This window comes from Mycteria americana, chromosome 1, assembly GCF_035582795.1.
Source record: "Mycteria americana isolate JAX WOST 10 ecotype Jacksonville Zoo and Gardens chromosome 1, USCA_MyAme_1.0, whole genome shotgun sequence".
NCBI lineage: Eukaryota > Metazoa > Chordata > Aves > Ciconiiformes > Ciconiidae > Mycteria > Mycteria americana.
Window position 1 is genome coordinate 98959967 of NC_134365.1, and position 24301 is coordinate 98984267.

At 36.6% G+C, this 24301-nt stretch overlaps 1 protein-coding gene across 4 annotated transcripts in view; it reads right to left on the bottom strand.

Moving 5' to 3' along the window:
* CBLB (Cbl proto-oncogene B) overlaps positions 1–24301 on the bottom strand; it is a 137854-nt gene that overhangs the window by 103596 nt on the left and 9957 nt on the right. For all 4 annotated transcript variants that reach the window (XM_075514690.1, XM_075514679.1, XM_075514673.1 and 1 more), the window contains exon 3: positions 23334–23584. In XM_075514690.1, coding sequence (XP_075370805.1) covers positions 23334–23584 — 251 coding nt within the window. The remainder of the gene's footprint in view (positions 1–23333; positions 23585–24301) is intronic.

Sequence of the window (24301 nt, forward strand, 5' to 3'; positions counted from 1 at the left end):
AGAAGTTACACAATGTGATTCAAAACTTCTATTTTATGGAAATGAAACAAAATAAACAGAACATTTACATTTGAGATTTTAACTGTTTATCTTCAAATGCTAATGTTCTGTGGATTTTTTTTGTCTTTTTTAACAGAAAACTTAAACTAAAATGTTTTACTCCTATATAGTCTTAGAAAGACTTCACACATGTTGACTCCAAGAAACTTTTAAAGTGGTCTGGAAACATTATATTCATTTTTACAACACCCAAACCCAAATATCTAGAGAGGAACCTGATTTAAAACTATACATTGTCACGGTTTAACATCAGTCAGCAACTAAGCACTGCACAGCCACTTGCTCACCATTCCCCCTCCCAGTGGGATGAGGGAGAGAATCTGAAAAGCACAAGTAAGAAAACTCATGGCTGAGAGAAGAATAGGTTAATAATTGAAATATAATAATAATAATAATAAGGGGAAAAAATGAGAGAGAGACAGAGAGGAACAAAACCCAGGGAACAACAACAAAAAAGCAAGTGATGCAACCGCTCACCACCCACTGACCAATGCCCAGCCAGTCCCCGAGCAGTGATTGCTGCCCCCCGGCCAACTCCCCGCAGTTTCTATACTGAGCATGGCGTCGTGTGGTATGGAATAGCCCTTTGGCCAGTTGGGGTCACCTGTCCTGGCTGTGCCCCCTCCCAGCTTCTTGTGCACCTGGCAGAGCATGGGAAGCTGAAAAGTCCTTGACCAGTATAAGCACTACTTAGCAACAACTAAAACATCAGTGCGATATCAACATTATTCTCATACTAAATCTAAAACACAGCATTATACCAGCTACTAGGAAGAAAAATTAACTCTATCCCAGCCCACACTCTCCTTTGGAGAACACTTAGTTCCCTCTACTCACACATTACTTGTCCAAAGATAAGTTTATCTGTTTGTTTTAAAAGTCTAAATGTGGTAAAATAAATTTGACAGACAACTATATATGTGCATACACACAACTCCCACCATGAGCAAGCATGTTAATAAGTGTACGCATGTAGAGACCTTAACTAGACATACATCTGGCAATTGCCCAAGCACAAACAGCAAAAGTGCACTTGTATCATAGCACTTGTATCATCTCTAAATGTTGGCCAGAAATTAAGAACACCTTGTAGCAAATACAAAGAAACAAAGTCAGTAGAGGACTAAAACCCCAAGGAGTTACAATACTTGACATATTAAAAAGGATCGCAAAATAAGACACATAGTGGAAGAGAATTATCTCAGAAATTGATATCCAGATGTGCTTGCCTAAATTTAAAGCCAGCTTCTCAGTATTTTACTGACAAATACACATCTTACTAACAAACTTGCAAATGGAAATTGTATAACCGAGGCCACGGTCTCACTATTCATAATCGAGTGGACTGCAATCACTTCTTATGTCAGCAGGCACAAATAGAGCAGCTCAGGTAACTAGTCCTCGCTATCCTTGCTGACGGTTTATATACTTCCCCTTCAGAACACAATATGACAAACTAGACTCCTGGGAGCAAAGACGGCTACGCAGGACTGGTCAAGAACATCTTTTGCGTTATTTCAAATCAGTAAAAGTACACATGAACTTGAGACTGGTTTGAGTTCATTAAAGACTTTTCAAGAAAATAAGCATGTCTTACACATTAGAATACATCCTGAGTTTTAAAATGTCAGTCTCTCACTGTATTATATTTATAGTCTAGCAAATTTGTATTCTGCTCTTCCAAGCATAACTAAATCCTGCAGCTTAAAAATCTGCTTGGCTGATGAGTTTTGAAGTACAGCCTTATAAGGGCCACATTCACCTTCAACATAGATAGGCCACTTACAATGAAGGACTTCAGGGCAATATTATTATAGTCAGAGCTCTACTATCTTCAGACATACCCTTCCATGAAATGCCATAGGATTTATTCAAACTTTCTGTAACTCTACCTTTTCTTACATACATCTAAATTTGATTAACAATGCTCTCTCTCGAAACACATCTAGACCACGAGTTGCTTCCATGACTGTTCCCTATTCAAACTCGGAGTGAGAAAGCCATGTCTCTATATCTCAAAGATCTTGCTCTGTGCTTTATTTTGAAAGCCACAAGCTGATTTTAGACTAAGCAGGCTCAATAGCCTGTGCCCACTGCACAGCAGAAAAAAAGAAAATTATATTATTGATTTTTAGCTATTTGTGTAATTTTGGTAAGGCTTTGGTCTTCCATCTACAATCAGTTTCCTTGCAGCTCAACCGCAGATACCTTTCTTTATAAAACATACCCATAAATTAGCAGGCAAAACCAAGTAACCTTGCATCATGCTAGCTGCCTTCTTCCCTCCAAAATGGGATTATGTTAGCTCAACAACTTCTATTCAGTCTTTAAGCTGTAAGAGTCATGCTGCCTGAGCCACTTGCTCATCACCAGGGGACATTTTTTCAGTGTATCTTCTCCCACACTAAGTTTCCTCTGTTCCAACATCACTCATTTCTCCTAAGTCACACTACCCAAACTGAAGGTTGCTGGGAGGTTTCCTCTCCAGTCATTTGAAACTGAGGCCTAAATTTCTGTGTGGTTAGGTGAGCTTTACCCAGCCTGTTTTTTCAGTGCTACCATCATCCAGCTGGTGTCTATTAAACACACGCAGTGGATCATCATTCAGTGAAGACAGCATCTGATCTTCTCCCACCCCCAAACTCCCCACAGAAAACAAAGGGGGGTGGAGGGGCTGGGGGGCAGGGACAGGAAATATCTGTTATCAATAAATGACATCCTGTTAACTTCACTCACACTGAGTATGTATCACATAGACTCGTAAGTGTTAAACTGAACCAGAGCCTATAAAAAAAAAATCATCTATTTGATGCCACCTGCTACAACATTAAAATAGATAATATTTGAGGATAGTTATTTATACATAGCTATGACCACTCCCTGTAAGAACCAAAATAAAAGGCAGGATATGGACCTTCCCACAAACTTGTGAGGAAAACAATTAATTTGCTTTCTCTCTTTTGTATTTTTTTTTCCCTCTTTTCATTTGTCTTTCCCCCCCATTAGTCCCTGGACAACTGGCTGCAGGTGGTCCTGGCTTGAGCAGAGAGGTTGAACCAGATGATCTCTGGATGCCCCTTCCAACCTCAACCATTCTGTGATTCTCAGTTATGTAAGTCCTAAGATCAGCATGTCCACTGGAAATGCAAATCTGACAAGATGTAAAATTGAAGAATTGACTCTCCAACTAACAACAATTGCTTTTTCAGAAAGAGACTGGATTTCTATTATAGAAAGGTAACTAAATGAGTATCAACTCAAACAGGAGTAAAAGATGAGTAAGATTCCCATGAGATCCAATTCACGAGCTGTGTGAATCAAAGTTTGAAACTAGTTTCTGTGTATCCCCAACTTTGTCCCAAAGTACTATCTGTTCAGGAGCCACAGTCCAGCTGGGAGCGTTTCTCCACTGAAAATGGAGACACTCAACACGAGATGCTGCAGAACTCCCTACATTCAAGCAGGCACAGCAACAACAGCTGACTCGGGGAGAACCATTTCTGTTCTTAGGGCAAGATCATTTTTGAGAACAGCATTTCTTCATTCAGTACTGCTGAAGACAAAATTCAGTGTGACCTCTGGAAATAAATATTTTTATTTCCATTAAAAAAAAAATTTTATTTCCATTAAAAAAAAAAAAAAATCAAGGCCTGTTCAATTTAGTTTTAAAACCTTCACTCCCTCTTCATAGACATTTGAATACTCAGATATAAGAGCAGTAGTACAAATACAGGTTTAATCATGAATGAGTCATTAATGCCTATTGCTCAGCTTGGTCCCTTTTTCACATGCTGAAAATCACAAAACATTGTATCTTACCTCTACTACATATGATTAACTCCAAAATGCTCAATTTCCAGTTTCTGTAGCAGATACTAAGTTTATTCTCCTGTTTTCAAGCAGTTAGAAAACAAATGCTTACAACTGATTAAGTCCACTTATTCTTGCTCTGGTCAAGAAACAAAACCAGAAAAATCTAACTTTTTGTGGAAATTTAGTTAGGTACTGTGGTTCTACTATTATTCATTATATCCACTATGCGTATGCATGACGCCAGGCAACATCTAAAGAGTTTTTAATCCAGCTTGGCGACTACCCACATGAAAAGCAAATCTGTCCTAGTAACTCTACATCTAATGTGCTAGTTCCGCCAGGAAAGATTGTCCTGGTCTTAACAGCAAATCCCTAGATCAGAAAGGGGTTCAGTAAAGTCAAATATCTTCTTATGTATCCTCCCCTCAATTTCTAGTTGAAGAAAACACAAAAATGCTTTTAGATTTAAGAATTAATTACTGTATAAAAGATAGGAATATGATCAAAATCCCACTTCTACTTATTTCACAGAACACTAACAGGTGGGCCTTTGTGCAATATATATCAACCACTGGGGGCTGAGCATGGGAATCAAATGCTTCAGAATCCTTGTCTACGTGTTGGATGCTATTAGATATGATCATTTATCAGCCTTCAGAAATACAATGCAACAGTTATTTAAAAATAGTATTTAAAAAACAAGTCTGCATGCACATTTGTCTTTCATTAAGTTTTAGACAGGGACATGACAACATGTATGTAACTTTGATATGCATAAATTAATTCCTCATATAAACTTATTATTAAAATAATGCAAAGTTTAAACAGGATAGGTTTTTCTTTAAAAAAACCTTAATCCTAGAAAACTATTTTGCCAAGTCAAATTTTAAAACTTAGAGCAACTGCATCTCCAACAGTGAGGTAAGTATATATAAAACAAGAACCATAGCACACAGCTCTCTCTCATGAATATTTGTGTTAGCTGGGGTGATTTCTCCACACCTTCCAATTCAAAACAATTCAGTGGAAAAAAGCAAAAGCTCAACTTCTTACATCCTTAATATGACCCCTCAGTCAATATTACAGATAGAGCAGAACTTTGCTAATTCAAATACATTGGGATAATACCACCTTTCATAGGAGCAAGTGTGCATTGCCAAATTGTGATGCATACATTCTTCAGATATGTTACCGAGGTTGTCTTTGCCCTGAAAATGAGCATCTTCTATACAGCAAACCGGAAGATGCACTGACTTCCAAAAGCATGTCCTAACAACAAATAGTCTTTGGACAGAATGGTGGCAGGAGCAGCAGAGGCAGCAGTTCAGATGGGCAGGACCTTACTGTTCAGAAGATTTCTGGACACCCTTGTCCAGCATTCCCCTTAAAACTTGTGGTATGGGACAGAGAAAATGAAACCAAAGCACTTCAGTTATGCCACTTCATTTAAGTTAAAAAAACCCACATGACAAATTAGAACTTTACTGGTGGGTAAATTAGATTTGAATAGACATTCAGTTGTCTAATAAATCTTATTTAGTTCTTCACTGTGAAGAACACTCAAACCCTTCAACTGGCTTTGATTTAACAGACGTGGATAAACTTAGTTCTTTCTCTGATTTATCCACAAATTCCAGACTAAACAGATACCACAAACCAAGTGGGATCAAATTAAATTGCACCCGTTGAAACACTCCTTGGAGAGAGCTATTGACTGTGAACGTTGATTTTTCAGGAACAAAATACTGAGGTCACATATAGCAAGGGGAAATTAATACATGTCCAGTCACACAGACAGCATTTTGTGTGTTCTCCTTGTGAACTCTGTTAATAAATTTGATAAACTATTCTAAACGACTGAGCCTCTATCCATAAAAGAGATTCAGAGAGAAGGGAATCTGAGGAGCTACTTGCTTTTATACAAACTAAATAACTGATCATGGGCTACTAAACGTATAACCTTATAACAGAAAACAGAATAATGCTGTTCACTTCATGTTTACTGTTTTTGCCAAAAAGTCGCAGCCACACTGTTATCAGATTCAAATGTGGGTCAGTCAGGACTTCACGTATTTTCCCCCTCCTTCAGCCTTTCCCTGCAAGCTTTTATGCTCTGACCCCCTCTGGCCATACCTAACACCTTTTAAAATTGTTACTCACAAGAGAAGCACAAAGCCAAATGTAATATATCCCAACTCTGACTGCAGCAAATTCAGTCCACTTACGGAGGGGTAGAAGTAAACTGGTCTTTTTTTAGCAAATCTATTTATCATCTCCATGATATTGCTTTGTCCCACACTTTACAAATAGAATTTCTAATCAATTTGCAGCTTTAATATCCTATTAATATTTTGTTAGGACCAGAACAGTGAAAAAGAGTTTCTGCTGTTTAATTTGGAAAGCAAGAATTTAGGCTGCATCAAGTAGTTATCCTCTAGTGGTTCATTTGCAGATTTCTCCAAGCAAATTATACTAGACAGGGCACATATTGAATTGAGAAGCAAAACAAAACTCCCAGTGCAATCAAGTATCTAAGTTAAAAGCTAATGTGCGGTTGTTTAAAAATAATTCTCTCTGAACATAAAAATCTAACTACCCTTTGTAACACCACTTTGAAGAGGTAAAGTACTATACAAATAAAACTGCCACTCAAATATCAACGACATCAAAAAGACTAAAGCTAGCTTTCTGTGAAGGTCTGGTGAACACTTGCCGGACTAGCAAAATAGAAATGTATTCTAATTATTCAAAGATGAAAGAGTATCTATTTAAATGCATGTGGTTGATTGAATAGTCCTTGATGGGACAGCATTAATACTACCTATTTCTCTCCATTATAAGCTAAAGAGTACGTAAAGTCTCAACCGCCAGTGTAAAACTACGTTATAACACTGCTGTCAGGGACAGCTGTATTTGCTGATTATATTATTTTTCCTCCCCAAGGGGCCATACATTCACCCTAAATTCACAGGGGAATCAAGCCTTGTGGAAGAAGAAACCCTAGGGACATTTTAGCAACACTGCAGTGGGGAGGGAAGGCTAATCAAGAAAATGAGGCAGAACTATTACAATGGGAGCTCCAGGGCATGTAGGACCCATACAGAAATGAAAGTAGTAGTGAAATAAGAAATATGACTAATCCAAGGCTACTTGAACAACTTTTTTTGTTATCATAATGGGTATGTATTTTACCATCCAGCTAGTTACACTTGAATGGAGTATGCTGTTATAAATAAAAAGTATTTTTGTAATATTAAATCCAGAAACTGTATGGTCTTCATGAAAAATGCCAGAAGGATACACAAAACCAGTACGTTATCAAGTACAGTTTGTTAAGCAGAATCAAATCTATATGGAGTTTGAATAACTCTCAAACTCCCAGAATCTTTTCACACACTCACAGACTTGCATATGCATCCATCACTGTTCCAATATTATTATGGTATATATAATTATAATGGTATCCTAAAAAATAAAGGCCTAGAAGAAATTTTTATTTTGTCTGATGTTACTGCAAATTGTTTCCATCTTTGATGTGGAGCATTCAGAGGAAACATGTAAACATGAGCACAGGCATCAGACATAGGAATTTAGTCGGACATCAGTGTAATCCAACGTTAAAAAGATAGAAGCACTTACAAACATGAATAAATTAAGTAGACAATCACATTTTGCAGATGGAGAAAATTAGGACACAGACTACCCAAGTCTTCCAATGACATTTATGGCCATCATCCTGCAAAGGTATTTACTGCAGAACACATTATTTGCTGACCATCTATGCATATTTATTGCACTCTAAATTAGAGCCTTACACAAGATTTAATGCCTTAGTGACCTGCAGACTACATTACAGTCACGCAATTTTCTTGGACTAACATTAAAAAGGAACTCAGACTACAGTGATTCATCTAATCAGAAGGCCAGTTGGATTGTGTACCCAACACATTAACGTGCCGTGAGCTCTGCTGGCTACCTGATGACATCCAGGTCCAGGTCACCACGTAGATCATTGTTCCCCCTGCAACCTCCACCCACCCCAAAAAAGAGCCAAAAGGTTACACTACAGTTTGCTTCAGGATTTAAGCTCTCCAGCTCACAGAGGAGGCTAAACTCTTGCAACATCTGGGCTCGTTGTTCTTTGTAGTCAAAGTTTCAGGTTCCAGAAGATTCCCTGAAGTTTGGCAGGTTTTTTTGGTTGGATGGTGGGAGTGCATTAACAGGGGGTTCAGAACAGAAACAGGAAATCTCACATTGCTGTCGATTCAATATTCCTTTACAATGCGTATCAATATTTACTGGTGTTTCCTAAGGGAGACACAAAAACTAAATAAAAAGTCAGCAATTTGCATATTTGCTGTCACTATGCAAATTAACTGATATATTGCACACTTAGTTCCTCTCAAGAGGTTCAAGCAAGCCATGAGTAGGATTCATTCCATAAAAAACAATAATTAGAAGGATAATCTGCCACTGCAGAAACGTGGGACCACCTATCTGCATGTCCTAGCACAACCAGTAGAGCTGCACGACAGAACTGTTTTTAAAGGAATGTCCCGCTCACCCACCTTTCCTATCAGGGATGTACAGAGGAGCTCTTTCCAGGGGTGTCAGTACTCAACTCAGATTTCAAAACGTGGAAAAACCTTGATTCACTTATCTTCAACTGCAGGCTTGTCTACTTGGCCTGCTGTTGCTCAAACACAGGCCTACTTACAAAACCATTTGCCCGTTTAGATGGAGGTTTTTAGGTGGCATTCAACCAAACAGGGCTGAAACCATATTCATTCAAAATAAAACTGCTGTTCAGCAATTATAATCACACATAAGTAAATCCCAGGCTTACAAGATGATAACATTTTGGTTACGGCATGTAGTTTTTGAAACTATAGTAGCAAGTTATTGTTTAAGCACATAAACTGAATTTTAGAAGTCTGGCGATTTCAAAATCCAGTCTGAACTCTGCTCCTACGCAGCCACCCACATACTACAGAATCGGCATGTCCTGCCACACAGTTTGCCCTGCTGCGTGTATTAAACAAGATGGCTTCTGGATTAGAGAAAGGCTTCTATCAAGAAAATGTTACAACTTGGGGGAAAGGTGCCACAGACTTACCCCATTTCTCAGTACATTAAAAAAAAAAAAAGACTAATTTGACATGCAAGGGAGACATCAATTAATTCTAGACTATTACGATGATAGAAAGAACCTCAATCAGCCAAAAGAAATTCAGTGAAACTGGAAGTTCCTCATACTCAAACGTAATTATTAGAAAAACATCATCACTTTTTAGACTAGGAAACGGTCACAAGACCAAGCACAAGGCCACCTTATTTTACTAAAAATCTCTTACAATTCTTCAAAAACAGTGGCATCCACTGTAGCTTCAGTTCACTTAATGATAAGGTAGTGCTTCAGAGTTAAAAAAGTGTGAAGAGTCTATCATGACACCATGCCTCTAGAGATCTTCCATTCAATATGCATACGTTAATTTAATTCAGCTTATGTTCACCTGGCAAAAGTTCACACTTGAAAACTATGATAGCTGAGACTGTGTGTAAAGTTCCAACACAGAGACAACTTTCATACGCAGGCTAAAACAAGGCTCTTAAAATAGGGAATTATTCTGGAAATGCTGACACATCTTTAACAGTGTGAGTGGGCGCCAACATAATACACACATTGTGTACACATATGTTGCTGTCTTCCTGGGAAGCTTAACTGAAAGCCCACATGGTTGATGTGGGACAGCAGGAATGCCTCTTTGAAAGCACTCATCCTGCTTATTCATAATATCTCAAACGAAACCCAAGGCATATGGTAAAATTATGCCGTTTCACAAAACAGCATTTATGACAGTGAACAATCCTTCTGAATCAAAACTACCCTTGATACTTCAAAAAAAAACCCCACCTTGTTGACAGAACTTAGACACAATATTAAGCATTTAAACAAAAACAAATCTTAAGAGCTAGAATTTTTGAGGTCATCAACACAGTTTAATAAATTGAGTTGCATCTGTTACAAAGACTTATTTTAGTTGTTCTTTTTTTGCTAAAGCACACACCCACTATAGAGGGTCAGACTCCCAGAAGAATAATGAAACAATAGATGGACCATCTGCTGCTACATAAAGCAAACTGAAAATACAGGAATAGAGTATATGGGAGTCGTACTAAAATCAGCATTACCTTTCCATTTTCTTTCACACCAGATTCTTATCTTAGCTAAGCTTTTAAAACCAAAAACAAACAAAAAAGCCACCACACAGGAAAGCTGTAGGAGCTTCCAGGCATAAATGTACAAGGTAAAGTATGACATGACATGCCCTTTGAGAAATTTTATTTTTCTTCTCTTGGCAACTCCAACCCATACATTAAGTTCCAGTAGCAAATATTCTGCCTCCTGTTTATACAGCAAATGCTTGGCATTTATGGAACTGGTGTCCCACAAGCGTACAGAAGGATATGACAGGTATCTTAAATACCACCTCCATGGATATCCACAACTTACACAATGTCTTCACAGCTGTCAGTTGATTTCACTGGAAGGCTTACTTGTCATTGTTCCCCCCCCCCCCCAGCTTATTTATGCACATCAAGTGTAAGGCAGTCAGAACTCCCTAATAGGCTTAAAAGGAGCATGAACAAATAATTGCCCAAGGAAAAGATTGCCTTGGAAAGACTTGCTGCAGAGTAGAGGATTACCTGAAAAAGAAGTGCAAATGAACAGCAAAATAGTACACTTACACTTCCTTTTTTCCTGACAGCACCATAAATTCAGCCTCAAACTGCTGTAACAGGTATGATTCTTTTGTTCCATTATATTGGAAGGATTTGGCACTAGATACTTTTACCATGTTATGACAGATACTAGGAGGTGGGTGTTGCCCTTTTGTTGCTTTGTGTTTGTTGAGTAAACATAAGCTAATTTATTTCTCTAATATTTTAGCCATTCATTTCTTCCCTAGCTACCACCTCTCCAGTAGCTGGGTGGGTTGAGCTTATAGGTTTCAAGAAAGTATTTCTGTCAAAACTCCTTTCAGTCAACCACTCCCACTGCATTTCCAGATATCACAGATTTAATAAAGGACTGATTTTTAAAACAAATATCCAATTGTCTGTCCTCTAAGTCCATTTAAAAATATATTTTAATATTTGAATAAACTATGTTTATCTTTTATGTTGCCCATTACAGTTTAGCATTAGTAACGCTAAATTCATACAGCACAAACAAATTAACAAAGCACAAACAAACAAACAACTCTTAAAAACTCTTAGCCCTTTCAGAAGAGTATTTTGTATGGACACTTCCTTTAAGCCACTAAAAAAGTACTATGTGGTGTTCAAACATGTCTCTTCCTGGCATTGGGCTTCATGAAAGATTATTTCAAAGGGACTGTCAGGACTCGTGATCCTCACCCTCACAGAACAGCTTCCCTCCCCCATTTTTTCCCCACTCCCAATGAAACCGGAAAAATGAGAGAAAACAAACTATTCTTTCTCAGTGGCACTGAGACAATTTCATAAGGCAAGGTTCCTTTTAGACAATCATTACTGGCCTGTCAGACAGATATGCGTGTAGTTAATGAAACCACATATGCATGGACTGGAAGACAGCTGCGTACCAACTGGGTCACCAGTGATCCACACTACTGAACACCTCCCAGATGAGCACTGTCTTTTTACATTACTGTGCTCTGTAAGCGATTAGAGCCCCATTCCTCATAGGGCATTAATTATGGGGATTAACAGTAAAAGGAAACACATGAACAGGATGTTACGTACTTTTTTTTTTTTGCTTTGAATCTTTGTGTATTTGTTACAGCCATGAATTAGAGTAAAAAGGATATGCAGAGTTCTGAACAAAATAATACAATATAGTCTTCCAGTCTGCTATCCTAAAGAAGCCCATTTGAAAAGAGTATAGGGGGAGAGGATTTCAGCCTGCTGACATATGACTTCCTCAGGTAGACAAAAAAATTGGCTATATATGCCACATTTTCTGTATTTTCCTAATTGCAGCACAGAACATGTATCATTAAGTTGTAAAAACACTGAAGCATTGGCCACTGGGAATGAGCTGTCAGTTAGATCCAGTTATGAAGTGGATTAAAAATTCATATGAAGTTAGAACAGACAAGCCTTTATCAGCACTCCTGTCATCCACCATTACTGTGCTACTATACCCAAAATCATAGAACCCTAAATACTACTCTTTATTCTAGGAAAACCTGAAAGTGCTGCACTGTGAATTAAATGGCATAATACTTAACAGACATAAATGACCTACGATGATCGAGGTAACTAGTAAAAAGTAACCTAACTAGAAATAAAGCATAGGTGTCCAGACTCTTTGTTCTAACAAAAATAGCAATATGGCCTGTTAATTATGACCCGCTTGGCATTATCAAGATGACCTAGCAACTGAATACGTACTTTTCATATTTTAGTGTTTCAGAGCTGAAAGTTAAGACAATATTTCATTACAAAAACAGTAGTTTCTTTTCTAATATTTTAAAAACAAATACTTGGAAATAAAAGATAAAAACATGCTAAGTTATAACACAGACAGCTCCTTTATTGCTAGTATATTAGGCAAGCAGATATTCTTAACAGATATTATTGTCACTTTTAATGACGAACAATATTTGGAACACAGGCTGAAGGTTTGTGGCATCAACCTCCACTTCAGAATTTTCACAACAGGCTGTATATTTGAACAACAACAAACAGAAATGTTTTCAGGGTCTATTTGTTGCATTATATCTTCCTTGAACATGCATGACATTTACAGAGTATCAAATACAAGTTACACAGATCTATTCAAAGTGTACTGATGGAAGGCTTACGTACCATATTTGCTGAAACTTACAACTTTGAGTTTAAAGAAATTGTTGATTTTTCTTCTGTCAAAACTAAGCGTTCTCCAACAATAAGAACAGTGTGCAGGGAGTTTGATATTAAACCCTAAATAAAGTAATCTAGTAATATGATCATTTCATTTTTAAAAGTTATGTAATGACTAATCCTCTGTAGCCCCATAAAGCCGTTTAAAATGTTGACATGCAAAAATCTGAAGGTGCTTCTCTTCATCTTTACACACCCTCCCACTACAGAGTAGTTAGAATTAAAGGTCTGCTCTTGGATATATACCTGTAAGGTCTTGCCAATTAACAACTGCTTTAAAAAAAAAAAAAATTAAGTATTGTTCTTACAAATGTTCTTGGGTACAAGATGTTTTATTACTGACCCTGCATTTCATACTTCCCATGACAGACATCCATGACTCAGAATCAACTGAGATGAGTTCACAGAATATTCTGTTGGCTAAGAACCATTTTCCATTGGAACAGTTTGAAAACAGATGCTAATAAGTTTGTCTGTCTTGCATTAATGCCCTTTAGCTTGTAACAAGAGGCAAATTTTTTCTCATGCATTTTTTAAACAATACAGTACTGCCCAAAATGTACTATTTTAAGAGTGATAACTAACAAATGAACTTATCTCCTCTTAAAAAGGCAATAGTATTTCTGATATAGAGTGAAAGAAGGTGTTTGGGGTTTTTTTTCAGGACGAATAAAGAGGTTAGCAAAAGCCTTTGGGATATCACTAAGGCCTGGCTCACAAAAAAAGAAATAAATTAAGCTTATTAAAATGTTTCTTGTTTCTTAGTATAAGCAAAACTAGACTTTGTTACAGAATAATCCTCTATGCAAGCTGGGGAGTGATCACAGATTTTCTAGTAAGTATGTAGGTTTCAGTTCTTTGAACAAGTTAGTCAACAGATACTAGGAAAAAAAAGCGAACACTGGACCCCAGATATAACTTCTCAGGTTCTGCAAGATACACTTATTTTACTCACTTGTAAACAAGCCCATTGATCCTTTTCTTTCTGCCACCAGTACCCAAGGTCTAATCCAGTCCTGCAATATGCCAAGTACTTTCTGAGAGACTCTAGATATTCTCCACTCTCGGTCATATCAATATAAACAGACACTGTGCAATACATTGGGTTTGAACTCAAGAGAAAGAGAGATAGCAATTAATCAGGAGCTGATAAGACTTCCATAGCTTATTACTCAATATTTCTTCCTATCAGGGCACATATTTACATTATGCAAGGTAGATGCAAAATGGGGGCTAATATTTAAAATGAGATATGGTTGCAGATTTTATTTCTTTATACACATCTGTTCAGTATCACAGACAGAACAAATTAAGGCTCTATTACTAGTGACAGCTTCACATAAGAATTGTGGAATAGATAAGCTAATCTTCATAGGTATTTTTGCTACAGAAGATAGGAATAATTTTCCTATTTATTGTTGCTTCAAATCTCAAAGCCATATAGTTTCACTATTTTATCTTGGGGGAAAGGAAGACACTGTTTTGTGAACTCTCCCACAATGCCATCAAATAGAGGGGAAAAATGTAATTAAATTTAAGTACTTTTCCGAACATTTTTCTCCCACTGTATATTCACAGAGCTTGCCAAAGATCAGCTAATAACAGTAAAAGACTAACTCATCAGGTGGGCTGTGCAGGTTCACAATGGAGTCCTGATACATACAATGCATCAGATATTATGCTGAAAGTACATCTGTCTGACCATTCAAGAATAAAAAAATGGAAGTCCCCTTCTAAGAGATCCTCTATAGAGAGACCACAACAACCTTACCCACATAGAAATTAAATTTAGCTCAATCAACGTGTTACCATTGATTATAATCTTTCATTATATATCCCCCAAATGCTTGTTTCTTACATATCCATTACTTTCACGTTTCCCCTTTAGTTTACTGTGTTATATCACATTAGGAAGAAACACAGTTAAATCTATCTTTACATCAGACATACCAGAAAAACAGCGAAGTCCTAATTATTATGACCCACTATTACTGAAATGAACTAACATAATTAATTATTTGTTCACCAATGTTCTGATCTGCCAAGATATTTGCAAGTATAAAGTCAATACATTCTTCAATATGTATTTCACTTCACATCACGTAAAGAATTGGGTAATAAAGAGATTATGGTTAAGATCTTCCACTACAAAACAGGATAGGTCTATAATTCTGACATGGGAAATCTGAGCAAACTATGGTGAAAACACAAAATGTTTTATCATATGCTGGAGACAAATACAAAAATATTTCAATAATAAATCCTTTAGCTCTACCTTGGTTGCACTCCAAACAGAAAAATTCAAAATATATTATTCATCTACATTACAAATGAGATACTGATGACAGTCACCTAGGTGCTTGCTCAGGAAGTTTTATTCCTCATATAAGATCACTTACTGATTTCTTTTTCATTTGTGTTGTGTTAAGGTTGTGCTTCTTTTCAGACACAATTTACTGTTCGTCCTTTCTGTGTGCTATTTTTCTTGTTTGTTTGGGTTTTTTTTATAGTTGCATTCATTGCACAGTCTTTTATATAAATATCACATTGTCTTTCAAATCGAGCGACCGATATTCCTGAGATGGCTCTCAGAGAACATGGTGTTAAATCACTTGGAGTCATTCAATATAAAAATCAAAGAAATAAAGAAACATGCCAACATATTAATCTTACCAGTAGCAAAACTGTTTTGTGCAGACAACAGCAAACCTACTTTTTGAACTAATGATCCTTGTTCCTCCAATATCAATTAATAATATTAAAGCTTTGCCTCACTCTAGAGCATGCATAGTATAATTTGTAAAGACAAAGTTAACTTGAGAATGTGCAGCCACTGATAGAACCCCAAGCACTGAAGGTACTCTGAATGTAACTTACTAAATAATACTAACTCTTTTGTGACATTTTTAAGATGACTAAAGTAAATGCACTTAATATTGAAGCAAAGAACAGAACAGGAAGAAGAGAAGCTTATTTATGTCAAATGATTACCAAATATTTTTAAAATTCAAGAAATCATGAAAGCACTCTCTCTTTGTTGCACTTTACATTTCAACAAATGGAACTGGTATTTCCATCCATTATCATCTCCATCGATATCTCATTCTGTCTCTCTTGTTCTGAATTCAAACTTCAACTGTGTTAATCAAAACATATAATTTCACCCCTTTTCAGATTAAGGTTATTTCTTACTCTGTATAGGTTAGTGAAACTTTCTTTACTACAGGTTTAGATACATAGCAAGCATGTCTTCTAGCCTGATTTTTGATCAACCATTCTTTGGATAAAAGGATTATCACTACAGCATGTCTGTTTTTATAAACTGGCTTTACTTTACTTTCATCAAAGACAGGCAAAAGAGCTTCTATTAACTAAACAGCAAGTGTACCACTTGAAAGTGATTACTCTCAACTTCCTTTTCATTGCTTTATAGAATAAAAGCAGATTTTTATTCTTTCATGTTTCTATTTTTTAATGAAAATAATGCCACAGAACATTGGAGAAAGGAAAGCATTTATTTTTATAACCTGAAATTAAAATTAGATATGCTTATATATTTAGACATACATTTCATAAAAATGGACACTTTCTTCTAAAAGTTTTCTCTGTGCTCTTTTTGCATGATAAGTAGCTGCCATCACGAGGCTAGTGTTGAAGGCACCGTAAAACAAATACCTAATCACTGAATATAGAATACTTCTGACATAGAGAAGCAAAGACCAAATTTTCTAAAAATCAGCCACGCATTCAAAAGTGAATGATGAAAGATCCCTTCAGGTCCATTACAGGAGCCTTGCTTTCTACATGGTAAATTCAGGGGTCAGTGCTATCTGTTCTTCAAGAAGGTCCTAAAGTTGCTATCTTGATGAATAGCTGGGCTTTATCATACCTAAGAACATAGCTCTATTTATAGCTGGCAACAATGGCCTGCCTCCACAAGCACAGCCGTTCCCTGCAGAGACCATGCAGACAAGTATGGTGAAGGGATGTGGGAAACTGAGCTGTTATAAAGCAGAAATGGGTACTAGTATCCTCACTGCCAAATCAGACAGAGTATTTCCAAACCTCTCTGACCAAGAGTAGTGTTTTTTCAGAAAACCACCTATTCTTCTCAGCTCATTTTGTCATCCCATATTGCCTTCTAAAGCTGCAATGGAACAAGGCAGAAAACTATGCCAGCATAGACATTGCATCAGTCTCACTGTATAATCCTAGTAGTAGAACTGTCATTAGCTTTTATCACAAAGGAAATTAATATACAACACATGGAAAGTCTTGAGGACTGATTCCCTATAACTTTGTGCTTTTGGAGAGCTTTCACACCTGCACAAAGTGGGTATAAATGTTATGGCATCTTAATTTGGCAACATTACCATACACACTTTTCACAGATATAAATGATTATACAAAGTGCAATAAGAGATCAGACTGTGTATATCCCCTCACAACCAGCTGAACTCTGCTCAGATGTGACTGTCAACACCACATTACTTGTAAGAAAATGTTTGAAAGAGACCTTGCACTAACAGAGAAAATGCTGCCTGATTTTATAACAGAGTAAAAAGTAAAAGACAAAAGAAGTGCACATATTACCCCTCTTCTACCCAGCTAGATATGAATCAATTATAAGAATCTACAAGCTATTATTTTTTTTATTTAGGATCTTTTATGGTTTTAAAATCCTTGTCTTCCTCTGCAATCTGAATAAATAGTTGCCTTTAAGTTATTTTGGTACTGATAGTTTCTTTGTTCTCATTTGGTAATACCCTTCCCCAAGTAGTGAAGATGATCAAAAACATCTAAAAATTTAAATACTGCACTACAACGACTGCAGTCACACAGCCTGTTTGCATTTATGTTGAGAACAAGCTGTCACAACACTGCCCTACCATTTGTAACCTCCACGTGTTCTCACCTGCCCTCTGCAACAAGAGTCTCTTTGTATGAAAGGTATGTTTGTGTAACATTCCTTGTTTAATTTAGACTAGAACCTAAAATTAGCAAATGCCTTGTGCTTCACTAAATTTGTACTAAAGCTCAATTACTCATGTAGTTCAGGCACACCAAAGGGCTTCTTAAAGCTGTTTTGGTTCACATCTGGTTTTACATCACATCTAAGGAACAGGGAGGGAAGAAGAGGGTAGAAATTCTCACCATAACATAAAAGCTCCCCCCCCCCCCCCCAAAAAAAAACCAAACAAAAAAATACACAAAAAGAAAACCCAAGCCAAAACAAAACAAAAAAAACCACCAAAACCCCACCTCATTGCATTTCTTTCTCCCATGCAACCCCATCCAATTAGTCATACACTCTCTTTTCCTCAGAAGCTACCTCTTTATTAGAGGTTATTTATTGTAGCCAAGTTCCATTCCCAATTATAGTATTATAGGTTATACATTGAAAGAGAAAGTGTCCTCTTTTTTCTAGGGACAGCACAGGAGTTCAAGCAATGAGTCAACACTCCAGAAGCTTTTCAACCAGAGTAAGGCTGCTTCTCTTCCTAAAAACCTAGTGAAGGAACAATCTAACAATACAGGTAAATAAATACAGGAGAGGAAAGGACAAATACTAGATTCTTTTGCCTCAACTTCAGCAAGATTAGAATAAAGCAGTCAATAGATATGATCTCTAAAAGATGTTGACATAGCTTAAGTACAGGGGTTTACAGATCATGTCAGAGAACATATTGATGGTATATATAGCCTAACTGTTCAGCTCAGAATTTACTGAAGACCAAAAACTACATAATATGCTTGGAAAATGGGACAAATCACAGGATTCTAAGGAGCCAATAACTTTCACCACAAGATCACAACTTCAAATCCAATCCACTTTGGTGAAGGTTGCCATCCTTACTATCCGACAATTACCTAGTTATCTATGTGATGTTAACCAACAGCCAAAACCGCTCGACAAAAAGAGCCATTAACACCCTTTTCTGAATCTGCACATTCTATTTGTCAAACAAGAAAACCATCAGCCAAAACAATCTTAACTTGTCCAAATAAAATCATCCTAAATTAAAAACATACTCTTCCTGATCCTTCTCTCAATCAAGAAAATCTCCTCTGTCTGGAGACACAAACAAGTTACAAGGCTAGCTAAGTTATAAACTTCCTAACGTCCTGTAAATAAAACAGCAAGTTTGTGGTACAAGATGAGGTAATTCAAAGAAGTAGGGTAAGCTACCTCTCACTTACCACAGGACAGAGGTACACAAATGGCTGTTACTGCGTTGCAGCTGACATAACTGAAGTCCGTTCTGATGCTTACCTGCGTAACTTCTTACCACGTCTGTACTTTCAGAATAAGGAGGGAATGGGCTAGAAATTTCAGCAGTAGAAAGGTCTCTACCGAGAATGCTGTGTACTTTGATGCGCCAGTTCAGGGACTTGATTCAAGAACCTTAATTAATCTCAGTTGTCAACACAGACTGAAGTAAGGGAAATGGAAGACTTTATAAACTCAGTAACCAACATGAACAGTAACAAAGGAGAACCTGATCTATCACATGAACCACAAGTATAAGACCTCCCTAGAAGACTTAGAGAATATAAGAATTCTGCACTAACAAAATAGTTAAGCAAGCTGTAAAATCTAGAAGCATGCAATTTGAATCAAGACACCAAACAACCAGATGTGCAAGAGAAACTAGCGATACTCTCTGTACAGGAACAGGAGTGGTTTTGCGATCATCTTGAAGGACTTCCTTGACTCTGACTTTCCCTACATGCACCTCTCTTTCTACATCAACCTCAAAACAATCTCAGATCTTCTCCTCTTGCCATCTTCATCTGTACTGCCCACTAGTTAAGAAATATCTGTCTTTCATCTTATCTTCCTCTTCCACTTCTAATCAAGTAGCCACCTAATTTTGGCCGAATCAAGCAGCATTTAAGAGATTATTAAAAATAAGTATACACCCTGGTTTTATACTTTTCCTCTTCTCCTCATAATAAAGGGCATACAGCAGAAGGCATGCAATATTAAAACAGACAACAAACAAGTTCATCTCAAGATGTATGCTTCCAAGGACACAATTTACAGATAAGCACAGGAAAGCTCACACTTGTCTCCATTACTAAGAAATGGTTGTGTTAGCCATGAAGACCATGTCCAGCACCTTGAATGAATCCAAATGTAGCTCCCCATTGCCACTTTATTGCTCCTCTATTCTTATTATTGTAACTTATGTGCTTTATTTCTACACCTGGCTAACATATTTATCTGAAAAAACTGCCAGCCTACAAAGTTTTTATTTTTTCTGGATGCATAACTCTGGAATGCAGCAAGACAAAAGGAAGTTTGGACTTCACAGAAATGATGCCTTCCAGCTTTAGTCTACTTTCCAATAAACAAAAGAAAAAAAAGATCCAAAGCCCCAAACCCTCAGACACAGAAAGCCTTTTAAGAAGAGTAGATGTACCTGAACCAATAATTTTAATAAGCCTGTGTTAATAACCTTTAAAAAGTAAAATCTGTGAAAAAGAACCCAAAAATCTTTAAATTACTTCATACATAGAAAAACTTCTGTGCAGCCTATATCTAGTACAGTTTACAGAATTTACTGAATATCATCTCTTACTTCATTAAGCAAGAGGACTATGAGAGGACATAATTTTATACCACACACCATACCCAGAAGGTAGATGCAATTCATATACAATAAACAAACTTGTAAGCCATGCTTTCTCTGCTTAGCAAGACTCACCCCACAAAGCACAGAATGTCAACACCATCTACTCTTAAACGGCTATCATATGTCTTTGACATGGAACACAGGGTAGAGAGGCAACACCATCAAAATGTAAGCTTTTGTTTTAGCCATTTGTACATAATCCAACTGGTACACTATCTTGTTTCATCTACAGCATCTTTAAGAACTAAAATTCATGACAAATTCTTCACAATAGAGTAATTTTGGTGTCATCAGGCAAATAAAGTCACATGTATATTGGCATTGGTTCCTAAATGTACCATCACTATAAAAGTTAAAAGATTATTCAATAACCTTAATAGTTTAAAAGTTTACCAATCAAATATATACACAGAATGCTTCCAAATGCAGTCAGTTTCTCTTTTTCATGATGACCTTTTATCCAGAAACCAGAGACACACTAACAGAAAACAAAACAGAAATGCAAGATTGAAAACCACAGAAACTGACTAGGTGTCAACATGAGAGGCTTTTGACTTGCCCTTTTTTTTTTTTTTTAAATTGACTACACTTCAATTGGACAGTCATTTTAGAAACATCTTCAAAAACACTTATTTAAATGATCACTCCGATTGCATTATAACGTTAATAAATAACGTACTTAGGTTAACGCAGGCACATTTGGAAGCAAAGAAGCTAAAAACATTAATAGCTTATTTTACTAACTTACTAAGAATTAACATTATTAAGTATGTTGAAGCTCTACAAACAGATACCTATCCTAGGGCTCAGCAAACAAGTACACCTTCGTTCAACTCCAAACTAGGACACACACACAGATAAACACCACCAGCAGATGAAAGATGAAGTCTTTCACTGAAGTCACAAAGATGTAGACTTTAACTTATAATGGCATGAGGCATGAACTGCTGGAACAATGCTTACACTTTTTTTTTTGTTAAGCATTCTGACTGTATGTCAGAATGCAACTTGTATAGGAAACACAACTAACAATTTTAGCACAAGAGAAACATTTCTATTGTACTCCCTTCCTCAAGCTTCAAACTCGCATCAGTCAGGCAAAACAATATAGTTGTCACCTTCTGGAATACAAATTCAGAGAGCCTGAAGTAGTTATTGTGATTCAGTGCATTTCATTACTATGTTTTGTTTTAAAATCCTTCCTTTCCAATCATCTCATAAGAATGGCCCAAATAAGTGACAGTAAATATGCTAACTGCACCTTCTTCAAAAACTGTTTGCTTCACAAAAGACATCCTTATATCACCACTGTTACCCTTACGCAGGAAATGAAGTGGGTAATTGGAAAGAAGAAAGCAACTCTAGCAACTAGATACAGTTACTAAGACACTGTTTGAATGACTGTACAGAGCATATAGCAGACTTTGAAAAAGTGACACTGAAACTGGCTTTAATTTATTGCTAACTGTAAGCAAAACCATAAGTAAATCTGGGTTTTATACAATGCAGGGAAGTCAAAATAAAACCTGTTTACATAATGCAACCATTTATGTCAAATTTCCCTTACCATAAAAAGTTCTTATTTCCTTTGCAACACAATGACTTCTGTACATACAAGTGGGATATTAAAAAAAGAACCCACAGGCTCAGTGCTGAACAATTCTTCCAGAGGTTCTGGTAAAAACACATCTAGAGTGAAAACATTACTTTACATACTTATGAATTCAAACACAAAAATATTCATCAAAATCTTTACTCATCACTAAAATAGTTCAAACTGTGTATTTTGCTCCTCCTAAGCAAATTGCTCCAAGTATATTCACAATTGGACAGTCTTCACATACTTTAAAAAAAAATCCTTAGACGTTAAGCAAACTTCAGACCCTCTATCAAGCACAGGAGATTACCACAGTATACTGAATAGCTATAATCATTGCTAAAGATCTGGAAGGAACATACGTATAAATCAAAAATAACAGCAGTGACATTTACAAGAATGTAGACAGTTCACTGCTTCTACCAACACTTACACCAGCTGTAAAACTATACGGCAACCCTGCTTCTGAGCTCAGGTGCAGGCAGAATGGCAGGGATTCAATCCTCCATTTGCTTCCGCTCTATCTCCCATTCCCCACTATCTCCTTTAAAAAGGACAGACTCCGAAAACAGCATCATGTCTTTTGTTTGAATAGAATTAAAGATATACCACACACAGCAGAGTAATTGCCACAACACTGCCGTACCCCTTCCCAAAACAAAAGTGCAGATTTTGCACAGAAGTTCTTGAAATATTATTTTTAAAAATTAATTAAATATATTAAAAACCTCTTCACTCACCACCAAGAGTACACATAAAGTGGACGTTAATCCCTGTTGTTAAAACTGAACCACTGCAAATCAGGAATCCATTAAGTTTCTGAAAAGGCTTCTCAGCACCAAACTAACATTATCATCACCTTATGCCACCATGACACAATATCTCAAAAATGTGAATATTGCTTTGCTCCATTTCATCACCTGTGAAAGCTCTAAGTCAATATCCATCATGGCTCCCACAGTTTTAAGAACTGGGGTAGGGAGGTCAAGCTCAATCCAAGTAACAGTCACTCACTCTCTGCCACAGGAAAAACTACATAGTGTAAGGCCCTGTGCACAAGTAATTACTATGAAATGAATGTTTTATGAAGGAAATGCACTTGGTTTTAAAGGTCACAAAGTGACAGATAAGAGCACACAGCAGAACAAATCCAGCAAATTACCGATTGACCCGCAGGGTCAATGAATCCAAACAATAAATATTTCTCCCTCTTTAAATAATTAAAAATGTCAAAATACAATGGCTGCAGACAAACAGAGTTATGAATGCAGAGAGGCCAGACAATCTACTTCATATTTAAATATTTCACTTACCTGTCCTGTGACTGTTCCTCATACATTCTTTCCTTTCCTTCTTTGAAGAGTCTTATAGCCCGTTTCGATTTTTTCATGAGACTGTCAATGTAGATTTTAAAATATTCATTCTCACTGAGTTGTGCAAGTTTCTGGTTGTCATCATATTTGCTCAGTATAAGTCGCAAATGTTGATAAGTGTCAGGTAAAATGTCAAGTATGTAAGGTGGGCTGTTTTTGAGTTGAAGCTTTGGGTTTTGGCACAATCTTACCTATAAGCAAAAACAAGAGAATGTAAAAGACAAGAAATATGTTGAGGCAAAAACTGATCTGACATCTTAAAATTAATAGGTGTAAGCATACTTCTCTAACCTCCAGGCACAAAGAATTAAATCATACTTCATTTATATTCCATGAAATCCCAACATAGTCTCTAATGTCAAAGGATGTAAAATTTAACTTAATCCCGTCACATCTACAAAAAGCAAACAAGTTTACTTACATAGTTTGGAGTTTTGCTTTTAAAGTAAGAATGTCTGCCTGCCTACTATATGCTAAGGAGTATATTATCAAAACACACTATGCAACTAATGCCAAGAGCAGTAGTTCCATACAGATCTGTTTGCTGCAGGTAAACTTCCTTTTGGATGTTTAAATGTCTACTAAGAACTGACCCTATAAATTACTTTGTCATCTGCTGGCTCTCTCTTTTCTCTATCCTCTTAGAACCTATAGGAACCTAAGTATAACCTCTTAGAACCTATAAGAATTTAAAATTTGAGAGCTCTACACATACGAAAATGGTCTGAATGTTGCTGGTGGTTCAAACGCTATTAGCTATGACAGACAGAAATTAAGTCATTCACAAACAGATACCGTAAATCAGGAAACAAAACATTATAAACGCAATGTTTTCCAGTTCATGCTTGTAATAGAAGATAACATCTTAATGGACTTGGAATCATCATGTTCCTAAATGGCACAAAAAT